General features: G+C 37.7%; 1 protein-coding gene across 1 annotated transcript in view; it reads left to right on the forward strand.

Annotated features, from left to right (window-relative positions):
* The window catches only part of PPP1R12A (protein phosphatase 1 regulatory subunit 12A), a 149,175-nt gene that overhangs the window by 40,966 nt on the left and 94,306 nt on the right, over positions 1-13,903 (forward strand). Inside the window, 1 exon segment of the mRNA XM_021092811.1 lies at positions 10,575-10,705. Within this exon segment, the coding sequence (XP_020948470.1) occupies positions 10,575-10,705 (131 nt within the window).

A 13,903-nucleotide genomic window follows, 5' to 3' on the forward strand; every position in this document is an offset into this window, starting at 1 on the left:
CTGTTTTCCTAGCAGCTGGCATGATGTCTGGCCGTACTGGGCACTACTAAGTGTTTGCTGAGTTAATGAAGTGTGTGCTTTTTATTAACACTGAAAAAATTCTTTAAGGGACAATTAGATAGCTAACAACTATTGGATTTTTTCATTTGTTTTGGAAAACTGCAAGAATTTTACGTCCTTACTGTAAAGTTTTTGGAAAATACCTCAATGACTTCCTTTTACGTTTTGGCCACATACAGTCATGCCTCGGACATATTGCAGGTTTGGTTCCAGGCCATCACAGTGAAGTTAGTATTGGAATACACCAAGTCACATGAATATTTTGGGTTCCTAGTGTATAGAAAAGTTATATTTACACTATACTGTAGTCTATTAAGTGTGAAGTAGCATTGTCTTTAAAAATTGTACATACTTAATTAAAAAGCACTTGATTGCTAAAAAATGCTAACCATCATCTGAGCCTTCAGCAAGTCATAATCTTTTGCAGTATTAACTCAAATATCACTGATTCCAGAACACCACAACAAATATGGTAATAATGGAAATGGAAATGGTGGGAGAATTACCAAAATGTGGCACAGAGGGAGGAAACACTGTTGGAAAAATGGCGCTGATCTACTTGCTTGACAAAGGGTTGCAACAGACTTTCAGTCTGTAAAAAAAGAATTACAGTATCAGCAAGGTAAAAAAATTCAGTATCTGTGAAGCACAGCAAACTAAAGCTCAGTAAAACGAGGTATGCTTGTATTCTTCCAGACTCTTGAGAAGGAATACCAGTGATGAGAATTGAATCATGGTACATACGCCTCTGTAACCTATTGTGTTGTTGTTTTTGTTGTGTTGTGTTATTGTTTTAATTGAATAAAATAAAATCGTATGTAAAAGCTTTTATTACTGCCCCTGAAACTAAATGATTTTCTTATTAGTATGTATCCATTAATTAAACCCCTCTAGGTCAGTGTGTGATCATTCATAAAAGAATTCAACAAGGACAACAGCTATCTCTAGCTGTCTTTCTATCTCCAGAGCTCAGACTGTACGAAAACAAAAGATTTATTTTCTATAAAAGGGTTTCTTGAACTCATCTCCACTCACATACTGGCTTTTCCTGTATTAATGTTTTTAAATTTCTTAGTATTTTTCTTTATCTGCTTATTTTACTTTCTTAAGTAGATTATAATCACTCTGGGGACAGTACTGGATGATCATTTGTTTCAGTCCATAAAGAAAAATTTCTTCGGTAGCACTGTTAGGTGTTGTAGGATATATAAGGTAGTTTCTTAAGGGACTATAATTCAGTTGTGAGAAAAGACTGGAATGCATGAAACAATAATACACAGCATGTTACACACAGCAGTATGGGTTTATGCACACATACACACACTAGGTCATAAACACCTACTCGTTAAGGAGAAGTTAACATTTTGGTGCATTGTACATGTATTCATAATGTACTTGCTGTGTGACTGGCACTGTGCATAAAGGAAACAAAAAGAATATACTGTATGGTGCTGGTTCTTGTATCCACCAAAATGCATGGCTCAGTGCTTTACACTTAGTAGGCAGTCAGTGGAAGTTATTTGTCAGAGAATGATCCCGAAGTCTAACCTTTTTATGTATCTGTAAGGATTCTGAACTCTAGAAGTAATACTCTTCCTTAAGTCCCCAAATAAAAGTCTTTGGCCTCTAAAGATCTAGGTTTAACTTACTACTTTTATAGACCTTTATCAATAAAGGAAATAATAGCTGTGTAATGAGTAGATATAGGTGTGTTTTAATCTTTGAATAATTATGGTATCTAGTTTTTAGCCTCCTCATTTGAATACTCGGTACCTGTTGGGTGAAGTACATTTGAACAGTGCATAGGTTATACTTAGCCCTCCTCTATATTCCAGGATTCAACCAACTAAGGACTGAAAATATTCCACAAAAAAATTCCAGGAAGTTCCAAAGAGCAAAAGTTGAAATTGCTGAATGTGTGCAGCTATTTGCTTAGCGTTTACATTGTGTTAATGTCTTGTAAACACTCTAGAGGTGATTTAAAGTGTACGGGAGGCTGTGCATAGGTTATAATCACACACTGCCCCATCTTACACATGGGCTTGAGAGCATCCGCAGATTTCGGTATCCACGGTGGGGTCTGGACTCAGTCCCCACAGCTGCCAGTCACGGCTACCAATGGGTGGCTGTGCTTTTCCCCTAAAGATGTTCTCTTTGGGGGAGGGGTCCTAAAAATTATTTTTTCTGATGTTTGTTATAGTGTCTCCACCTTGTCCAGTTCATTCAATCCACAAATATAAATTGGGTCTTCTCCTTTTCAGGAATTGTGTCTCCTGTGTTCTCATTAGGATACTATATATATATGTAAATTTCAATTTTTCTTAATCCTAAAGAAGAATTTCCTGTAGTTTAGGTATTGTATATATGTTTTGAAATCATTCCAATTATTTAATCATGTGAATATGTGACTTACTGTGAGGCCAGGTTTTTATTTTTGTCTAGAGATCCTACCTGCTTATATGGTAAGAGAGTAGGCAAAAAAAAAAAAGTCATTGAACTAAAATGCGCTGATGAACTTGTTACTTATTTTCATAATTAAGCATGACCTCCTAAGATTATACACTCTCATATATTTGCCAGTCACAATGCAGGACCAGGGTGTTCATTTTTTATTATTTAGTAGGGAAGTTCTGCTTGGAGTTCTTCATTGTGTTTCTTGTGTAAACTACACCTATAATTCCTTCTTTGATGGGTCAAAATTCAGTTTTATTTAAAATAGAATAAAAACTTATTTGGACATCCCAGTTTATTTCCTCTTATGCAAACTCACGTCTGTGTCATCTTAAATGCTTTGGCATGGACGGTTTTCGGGTTTATTTACAAATTTCTGTTCCTACCAGTTAAGTAGAACTGTTTTCCATATTAACAGTCATAAAGAGTTGTTTCAAGAAAGTGGAAAATGTTTTAGAGAACTTCTGTATGCAGATTCATTTGTTTTTTACTCATTAGTAAATAACCGTGTTATTAATGATTAGGCTCAAATTGTAAGCATTTCAATTAATTGACTGTAATTACATTTTCACCTAAGTTGCTTAACGTTTATACAGCTAAATCTTTATTTGCTTTACTCTCCTGACTTATGTAATTTATATGAATGAGCTTATTTAAACTTCTGTATGTTAAAGTTTGTTGGCAGGTTTGAAATCCCTAGAATTTTCTTAGTGTATCATTTAAAATTTAATTATCCTTTTATAAATCATTATTTGATGGGACTTTAACAAAAGTGCAATAAAAAGAATATTTGACAGCTCTCCACCATTTAACTTAATGTTTTGTATTTACAAAGTGATGAAAAAGCAAGTTTTGGATGAGACTACAAACAGGAGAAAATTTAAATAAGGATGATTTAGCATATGCGGATGATGTATTGATATAAACACAATAGCACCTGCTATTTGACAGGTTCATTTCAAATGCTACTAATTTTGTAATTGTGATTTTACTCAGTTGAATTACGTAGTTGCTGAACACATTCGTTTTTGTCTCTTCTAGGAATGAAATTTAGTGATTTTTTTCAAAGTCCACATGCCTCACCCAAACTCTGTCCTTAAGGCATGGCTGAAGGTCTTTTTCAGACCAACTGTGTGCAAACCCCTTATAATTCAGTTTTTTGCTGTTAGGCTTTTCAACTTTTTCCTAAAAAGATGTGAAGAACAAAGCTTGTTCTTGTACTGTCTTGCCAAAAAACAATACCTAGGCCCCTTTTCACTAAAAGCGGATGTTTTATGTACTTAAACATAGTTTATTGAATTAGTTTATAGCTTAGGTTAACAAAGCTACCTGTACCTGGAATTGAATAACAAAAGTGTCTTCACACAGTCACTTATTATTGGTAATGTCTTGGGGTATGTATTCAAGAAAAACTTAAAAACTATCTATTAGGTAAGATTTTTAGAGGTATATTTGGTTGTTCTGTTTCTTTCCATACATGCTTTAATAAATTGACCATATTTAGTCAAATATTTAAAGCCAGCAGGTCATGTATCGGTTAATGTGCTGCATGTGTTAGCTTTTGCTTCTCTTAGCAACAATAGTTTCGTGAGTATGCCTCCCGTTTCTTTGTATGGTTTGTCAATGTTCAGGAAAACCCTTTGAACAATTTACACCACAAACTTGAGATTCATGTGATAATATATGTTTTATGACAGTGTTTTTAACATGGATTTATATTTAAACCTTTCAAAAACATAGTACATTTATAAAGAAAATAAAGGCACAAGCAGATTTAACATTAACTTCTTTAGATATTTCTGTTGGTGTTTCTTACACTGTACTGACTTAAAAACAAATATTTAAAATCAAAACTAGCAGTGTTTCATTTATTGAGAAATAGCTATTCCTATGTGTTAATTTTTCCAAAGAGCCAGAGCAGCCACTTTGTTTTTCTTTCTTTTTTTGGGGGGGAAGGGGCTGGGCATGGCACACGCATGGGCATGTGGAAGTTCTCAGGCCAGAAACTTCCATATGCTACATGTGCCATATTTGCGGCAATGCCACATCCTTAACCCACATCTTCAGGCTGGGGATCAAACCTGTGCCACCGTGGAGACAACGCCAGATCTTTAACCCCTTGCACCATAGTGGCAACTACTGCAGTCACCTTCTTAAAATGGAGAAACTTTAAAAATTTGTCCTGAAAATATTATCTGCAGTCAAGTAGTAACTCATGACTTGGCAAATAAGGCCCATTTCTTGATACTGCCTACCTTTATCCTCCTCGTATGTGCCTTTGCATCTTCGTAAACAGGAAGGGTTTTGTCACCTGTTCGAGCTCAGGTATAGACCCTCCTCCAGGAAGTGTTCCCTGACTACCCCCCCCATTCTTCTCTCGTCTCCTTTTCTTAGCTTCCGTAATAAGCGCTCTGCAGCTGTATAACTTTATCATACTCCTTTTTATATAATTATCTACTTGTGTAATTGTCTTCCGTACTGCATGGTGAGCTTTTTGAGAACTCTCTCTTTGACTGAATGAAATACCACACATGTCTTTGTCTTTCAAGCATAATATACTGATGATAATTTAATCTTAACCTTTCCCTTACTATTTTCATAAAAATCGCTTATCTACATTCTCTCCCCAAGTGGTTTCAGGACATGTTATTTTAACTGTTACCTTAATTCAGATAATTCCCAAATTGGTATTTTCATCCTACATTTGTTTTCAAAGCTCTACATCTGCGTATCCCCTTGACCACAGGATATGCTTGGTTAGATAGGTTTATGGACACTTAGAATAAATTAAGCATATCCAAAACTGAAATCATCTTTCTTCCTCCAAACTGCTCTTCAGACCTGTGGCGTTTATTTTCATAAATGACCTCTTCCTGTCTCTCACCCTTTATATGCAATCTTTAATTAAGCCTTGTGATTTTCTTCTAAATTTCTCTTAGTATATAGCCATTCTAATAACTTCTGTTGCTCAGTTCAGGCTCTTCTGTCTTCATACTGCTTCCAGTAATCTTTCTGAAGCACTGATCTGATCTTGTCACCCCTCTGCTTGTAAATTCCTAATAGACATCACCTTTCCAAAATTCTGCAGTGTTTTCTCGTCCTTGCCCCACTGCGGAGTTGGGTCACTGTCATTGATAGGAGTGTGGCAGCTTTCCTTGATGAGGAGGCTAGAAAGTAGGTTGAAAACCAGCTATAATATCAAATCCTGTCGTTTCTGCATTGTGTTCAGATCTTTGACTTGCAGTCTGTTGGGACCTTTTACCACTTTGCCTTATTCTGTTTATAACTTGGCAGATACTGTGTACCATTGGTAACTTGGTTATTCCATACATTTAAAATCGTGCGTTTGTTGTTCACTGAAGTTCCTTCTAGTTGAATTGCCAGTTGAACAACTCCTGTGTAATCTTCAAAACCTTGCTCAAAAATATACTCCTTAAGGAGACCTGTGTGGACTGTCAATCACAGTATCTCTTTATGTTCCCAAAGGTATTTTAGTACTTTCCGCCCACTGTTGTTATGCCCTGGCATATCCATTGTTTTTACGGACTAGCCGCCTGCGTTAATGTGGTCTTTCCTTTCCCTGTATTCCTAGGGCCTTAGCATGTATTTTTAGCATAAATAATATGAAGAGTAGCTAAAGGAATTAGAGATACTTAGCTTGTAAAAGAATATGTGAAAATTTGTAGGGGAAGTCACATAATATTTAAAGGTTATCAATTAAAAGAGAGATTCCATTTAATATCTGGAGCTTCAGGAGGCAGGGGATAGAAGCTAAAGGAAGGTACAATTTAGAGAAAGATAGTGTTTCTTACTAAAGGTAATACATAGTAAACTTTATACAGTAGCCTTTTTTTTTTTTTTTTTTTACTTTTTAAATTGAGGTGTAATTTACATAGAGTAAATACACAGCTTATAACTCAATGAATTTTTACTATGTGTAGTGCCTGTGTGAAAATCAGAGGGCTAGAGAACATTGCCAGTTTTCTAGAAAGCTCCCACAAGCTCCTCCGGTCATTCCCCCACATATTTAACTATGATTCTGAGCTTTATAACCAGAGATTGATTTTGCCTGGAAATTTGCAGTTTGTGTATCTTTTGTGCCTGCCTTTTTTTTCACTCGCTGTCTGCAGGGGTCATCCCTGGTGAAGGTAGCAGTAGTGTTCTTTTTGTTCGATGGCCTTTTTTCATTGACACTTAGGACTCTGTTACATACTAGAACCTCCCCACCCACACAAACATCCCGTTTTGTAACTTTAGTTGATTCACTCAGTGGTTTTCTGAAGGGTTATATGAATTGTACAGTTTTCCCAGCAATTTGGTTGTTTCTCCACATTATAATATAATGGACTTAATATTTTTCATTTAAGAATCAAGTGTTGGATTTTATGGAAACACTGCCTATTCATTGTAAACGTTTTGAGAATAAAGGAAAATTTTAAGTATAAAAATTACTCATTGTCCCACAACCAATGTTAATGACTATTAACTTTTATTATATATTCTTCTAGTCTTTTTGTGTACATTTTTTGCTAAAATTGGAGTCATAATGGGCAGATAGTTTTGCATCCTTTTTAAGAAATATGTATTTAAAAAATAATTATTGTGAGCATTTCCCATATCTTTCTTTCTCTCTCTCTCTCTTTTTTTTTTTTTTTTTTTTTTTTTGCTTTTTAGGGCTGCGTCTGTGGCATATGGAGGTTCCCAGCTAGGGGTAGAGTCTGAGCTACCGCTGCTGGTCTATGCCACAGCAATGCAGGATCCCAGCCACATCTGGGACCTGTGCTCTATATAGCTCGTGGCAATGCCAGATAGTTAACCCACTGAGCAAGCCAGGGATCGAACTCGAAACCTCATGGTTACTAGTTGGGTTGGTTTCTACTGCGCCACAACGGACCTTCCCCCATAGCTCCTTATTATCATCTCTTGCTTGGTATTTTTATTTTATTTATTTATTCATCTCTTTAGTCTCTTCAGGACCGCATCTGAGGCATGTGGAAGTTCCCAGGCTACGGGTCGAATCGGAGCTGAATCTGCTGGCCTACACAGCCACAGCAACACAGATCTGAACCACGCCTGCCGCTTACAACACAGCTTACAGCAGTGCCACAGTGTGTAACCCACTGAACGAGACCAGGGGTCGAACCCATATCCTCCGGGATACTAGTTGGGTTCATTACCACCGATCCGTGACGGGAACTCCCTCTTCCAATTTTTAAAAACAGTGATCGTATTTACATGAAAAGCATTGATCAGGGAGAGTTTTGTATTTGCGTATCAATGATTAGAATCAGAATACTATTTTGAAGCCTAGAGGAATTAAAAGAGTTTGAGAGAGAAGGAGAAGAGAATTTAACTGATACCTTTTTTCAAGGAAAATTAATAATTAAATTTATAAATAGGACTACTTTTATTCCAAGCCACTGGGAGTCATTAGCTATCTCAAGTAATATTTTATAAACCATTTCCTAATATGATAGGATTTTCGATGTTTCTTCTCTTTTTATTAGATGGCTCTGGTTCTCAGGGCTCTCCCACCCTTTAACACACTGCTCCTTGAAACCTGCGGTTCTTTTCCTCAGCGGTGTATACGGAACGTTTCTGTGCATTTACCATCTGCTGTGCGAAGGCGTGTTCTGGGCACCCGGGCTTCTTGCCATCAGATCGCTCAGAGCGTGTTCCAGAGGGAAGAATCGTGTAACCGTGTTAGGGAATTGGAGGGGTGTATAACCCACCAGCTTGAAAGAAAAAGACACCAAAGCCCAGAAGATAAAGTACTTGTTCACAGCTACAAAATTTGTGGCAGAACCAAAACTAGACCCTATTGCCAAAAACTATGATTCTGGAGTTCCCGTTGTGGCGCAGGAGAAACAAATCCGACTAGGAACCGTGAGGTTGTGGGTTCGATCTCTGGCCTCGCTCAGTGGATTGAGGATCCAGCATTGCCGTGAGCTGTGGTGTACTCGCGGATGTGGCTCGGATCTGGTGTGGTGGTGGCTGTGACACAAGTCAGTGGCTACAGCTCCGATTGGACCCCTAGCCTGGGAATCTCCACATGCCGCGGGAGCGCCCCAAGAAATGGCAAAAAGACAGAAAAAAAAAAAAAAAGACTGATTCCTTGTCACTGTTTTTCCATTTTAGATTCAAAGTACTTTGTTTTAAGTGCTTTTCTTGACACCAAGTTTCGTCATTTTTATCTCCTAGGAAAATGCTACTGAAAGCATTTTCTTTTGCTTCTATATTAGGTAAAGGAAAATGGTTGTACTGTTTATACAACAGACACTTATTAAGTGACTAGAATGTTCGATACCCTGTTTCAGAGACAGCAGATAGGTGAGAAATAGTTGATGAAAAAGGAATATCTGTGGATATGGTGTCAAGTGTGGAAAAAGCTTGTTTTTTGGAATCTGTGATAGAATCTCAGCTCTGTCATTTTCCATCTTTGTGGCTTATTCAAGCCACTTAATCTCTTTGAATCTTAGCTTTCTTATTCGTTTATTCATTATCGAGCCCCTACCACATGCAAAGAACTGTATAAGGTGCTGGGGATACAGCAAAAGTCCCCTTCTCGCGAGGGATTTTGTGAGGATAATGTATACAAGTTAGTAAAAACGATTAGGAAGCCATCATACAACCAGGTACAAAGTAAGCACTGAAAAAAAAATCCTTTCTGTAGGCTGTGGTTCTCAAAGTTTTTCATCTCAGGAACCCCTGTATACTTTTAAAAATTATGAAGGGCCTCAAAGAGCTTTGTTTCTGTGGGTTGTGTATATTAATATTTATAATGCTAGAGGGTAAAACAGGGCTTTACATATTTATTCATTTTTAAATAAGGTAATACTTTACCCATGTTACAAAATAATATTAATGAAAATAATTCATTTAATCTTGAAATGTTGAATTTATTGTTGGCAACAAATACTATTAGTTGTTTTGACACTTAATTTTGTTCATTTTCAAGAAAATTTCTGCTACCCAAATTTTATTATTTAATTCAAATGGTCTTTATTTTCCTATCTGATATTTCCAGCAAAAGGCCAGATAGATGAAGTTAACAGAATTCCCCACAGTAAGGATAAACAAAACCTTAAGACTTCCTGGCAAGATTCTGCGCCTCCCCAGAACTGGTCCAGTCTCACCAACGACTGATCCCAGCTCAGTCTTAGAGTGCTCTGAACACCCCCTTTCTGCACTTTTGTGATCCAGATCAAGGTCGTCTGGGCTGATTGTGTCTTCCTTTCTGAGGGAGAGTCAAGCTTAAGGCAGACTAAGTAGCTATAGTTGGTCACTTAAGTAAAAGTGCTCTTCCCTGGAAACAAGTGGCTCGTTCAGCTGGCACATTAATGCCGCAAGTGCTGCTCTTCGGGGCAGTCATTGCCCTTGGAAGAAATGCTTTATGTGTGCTTTCTTTCTTGTTCCACAGAATGTCTTAAACATGCATATTCAGGAGTCAAACTGAGTAAAATGTATAGTGTTTACTGCATTGTCGTGGACATTCATAGGTAAAAATAAAAACTGTGAGTGCGTAGTGGCAAATACAATGCCACTGCCTTGATTTGTGCAAAGGCACAAGCAGATTTACCCTAGTGCTTTTGCACCCTCATGTGCACTTGTCAATAGAGCAAAAAAAAAAAGACCATTTTAGCATTCGAAAACTATTTTGGAAATAGTTTTGACCTTGTCGACTCCCTGAATCTCTGCTTACTGAACAGACCACATTTTGCAAACCACTGCTAGAGGGGAGATTGTTGATACTTAATTATAATGTTTTGATTGTTTTCATGTTGATGTGTACTTGTTTTCCTCATGAGGTTGCCATAAAAAGTCTAGTCACATGCAGTATTAGTGTGTGTGTTTGTGTGTGTGTGTGTGTGTGTGTGTGTGTATAAAATAAACGACAACTCTTAAAGTGTCGATAGTGCCGTTGGACTGCTTGGGCGCAGCAGACTGCTGTGTAGAACATACGTGTGATAAAAGCTGCAAAGTAAGGACATTTATTCTTGTGATGTGTTACTGGGAGCATTGATTCAGATTCCCACTCATCCTGCTTTCTGTTTTGTTTTTAGGCTTGCATTGATGACAATGTTGATATGGTGAAGTTTCTAGTAGAAAATGGAGCAAATATTAATCAACCCGATAATGAAGGCTGGATACCACTACATGCAGCTGCTTCCTGTGGATATCTTGATATTGCAGAGTAAGCTAGTTCTGTGTCTACTTTTATCCAAGTATGATTTTAGAGACATGAGAGTTTAATGGAAATGGTTGTTATAGGTTTATTACCTTATTTATTATCTTATTTACCTTAATTCCTAAAATTGTTCCTCCCAGGGAAAGAGTACGTGGATCTTGGAACTCCAGATCCTGAGTCTTGGTGTGAGATCATCTTCTTGTCTCCTCTTTTTTGGCTTCTGGTGCTTTGTATCGAAATGTGTAGTTGTGCACATTCTCCACTCCCATCTCCTTTTCTTTTCAGTACATTTAGAGCGTTATTAAGTGATTCATGGTTAAATTTAGCGATCTAGTCTATCCCTACATAAACATGAATTGTTAGGGGGAATTAACAATAATTCTGAATTAAGTTTCTTTGCTAAAAAGAAAATATAATACCTAGTTCTCCAATTCAAAATATTTGGGCTTTGTTTTTATTAAGATGGTTTTCTAAAAACATGTTTTAGAAAACTGAGTAAGCAGTAGTCATTGTGTTCTTAACTACCCTTAATAGGTAGGCACTTTCTGAGGCAATCTGATTTTCAAATGTTTAATAAGGAAGGATACTCTGACAAATAATTTTTCATTAAATTATTTTTCCTTGTTACTGTGTATCCAGTGCCACATTTTTACCATCTGTTCATACCAGAGCTTTTCAACTAACAGAGACTGAATATGGTAGTGCTTCTCTCTGAATCTTCCTGAGTAAGTCTTCATAGCTTTATTCCTTTGTACATTTCACACCCCCCATCCCAGCGTGTATGGGAGAAACCTTATACTAGTTTGAAGGGAGGCAGTTTTGGTGACATGAAAACTACTCTGGGAATCAGAAGATCTGAGTGTTTTGAGTTTTATTACTGACTCTAACACAACTGTACTACGTCTTTTGGTAATTTGTTTCCTCTCTGGGCTTTGGTTTCTTTTATGAAATGAAGCATCTTTTTGCCATTGAAAAACAGTAGTGGTCCTTCATTATTTTGATGATGGTTCTCAAGTTCTTTCCTCCTTGCTGTTCTTTTCATGCTCAACAAAGGGTGTGGATCTTATCTTCACTGAAAAAAATGGCTAATGTGCATTTATCTTCAGCGGTCCTTAAATATTTGAGTCTTAGGCTCTGAAGTCAACTGATGTGGGTCATGGAGGCTTTTTCTGGCCCCTCCAGAGCTGGGACCTCAGCAAGTTGCCTGATTGATAACCCCCAGTTTTCTCCTTGATGGGCTAAGGGTAATGTTCCCTAGGTTTGTTGAGAGGATTAACTGATGGAACCCCACCAAGTGTAGTTCCTCGCAGTAGGAACTACTCAGCATGTGTTAACTTTTGACCCATTATCTTGTGTATCTTTTCTGGGAAAATGACAACCCAGCTTCTTTCTTCCGAGTTTGAAAAGACAGTAATAATTGTCCTAAATAATTTCCTTTGTAGGCATGATTAATAACCTGATGTGTCATTTGGGATAATTTTAGATGCAGGTAAGAGTATCAAACTTACTATGACCAAAAGAGAAAGGACACTTGTTGGACAGGATAATAACATACAATTTAGAGGGAGGGCATTCAGGTTTCTTAAGCTGCCCACTGATGTCATCAAGACTTGGGTCTTTAATTTTTTTATCTTCTGCCTTTGCCAAATATGGACTTTATTCTAAGCCTTGTCCCCTCTTGGTCACAAGATGATTGCCACAGCTCCCAAATTGTGTTTTTACACATGCACATCCAAGAGCAAAATATAAAGTGGGTGGAGAGTGAAAAGTATCTTCTCCATTTTCGGTGTATATCAAGGAGGGAAACCTTCTCCAGAGAGCCCTCTGACTGCAGCACATTTCTCCCAGTGGGACTCCAGTTGGCTGGGCTTGGTCATTTGCCCATGTCTACACTAGGAAGGAGAAGTAGCTGGCATAGTCAGTTTTTTAAATGCCAAGAAATAAGCATGAGGAGGGGTAAGCAGCCTGGTGTGGATGTTAATATTTTCTGTAGAGTAACTACAGCTTCTCAGATTTTTTGGAAGGTGGTATATGTAATATGTGTTTTATAGGACTTACACAAGCAAAAGTGACCTGTTTTGACCAAGGATGAATGTAGTTTTACTAACCTAACAGTCTTTGTATAGGCATTTTAATTTATGACTGGTATAACTGAAATATAACTGACCCTTGAACAACACAGGTTTGAACTGTGCAGGTCCACTCAGACATGGATTTTTTTTTTTAATTAATTTTTCCGCTGTACAGCATGGGGGCCAAGATACACTTACATGTATACATTTTTTTCCCCCACCCTTTGTTCTGTTACAATATGGGTATCTAGACATAGTTCTCAATGCTACTCAGCAGGATCTCCTTGTAAATCTATTCTAAGTTGTATCCGATAACCCCAAGTTCCCGATCCCCCCCACTCCCTCCCTCTCCCCCCCCAGGCGGCCAGAAGTCTATTCTCCAAGCCCATGATTTTCTTTTCTGTGGAAATGTTCATTTGTGCTGTATATTAGATTCCAGTTATAAGTGATATCATTTTGTCTTTGTCTTTCTGACTTATTTCACTCAGTATGAGAGTCTCTGGTTCCATCCATGTTGCTATAAATGGTATTACGTCATTCTTTTTTATGGCTGAGTAGTATTCCATTGTGTATATATACCACTTCTTCCTAATCCAGTCGTCTGGCAATGGACATTTAGGTTGTTTCCATAGACATGGATTTTTTTCAGTAATCAATACTGCACTTGGTTGGACCTGCTAATGTGGAACCGGGACTACTGAGGAACCAAGGATACAGAAGCCCCACTTATGTGGAGTGCCCACTGAAAGTTATCTGTGGATTTTCAACTCCAGAGGGAGTTGGCACCGCTGATGTTTATTGTTCAAGGATCAACTGTATTTATGTTTATAGTTTCTTTGAACAAAATTAAAAGTAGATGATTGGGAATTCCCTCTGTGGCTCAGTGGGTTAAGAACCCAGCTAGTATCCGTGAGGATGCAGGTTCCATCCCTGGCCTCACTCAGTGGGTTAAAGGATCTGGTGGTGCCACATGCAGTGGTGTAGGTTGCAGACGCGGCCCAGATCTGGTGTTGCTGTGGCTGTGGTGTAAGCTGGCAGCTGCAGCCCTGATTTGACCCCTAGCCTGGGAACTTCCATATGCTGCAAGTATAGTCCTAAAAAGAAAAAAAAAATTAGAAAAATTGATGACATT

The sequence above is a fragment of the Sus scrofa genome, chromosome 5 (genome assembly GCF_000003025.6).
Source record: "Sus scrofa isolate TJ Tabasco breed Duroc chromosome 5, Sscrofa11.1, whole genome shotgun sequence".
Lineage (NCBI taxonomy): Eukaryota > Metazoa > Chordata > Mammalia > Artiodactyla > Suidae > Sus > Sus scrofa.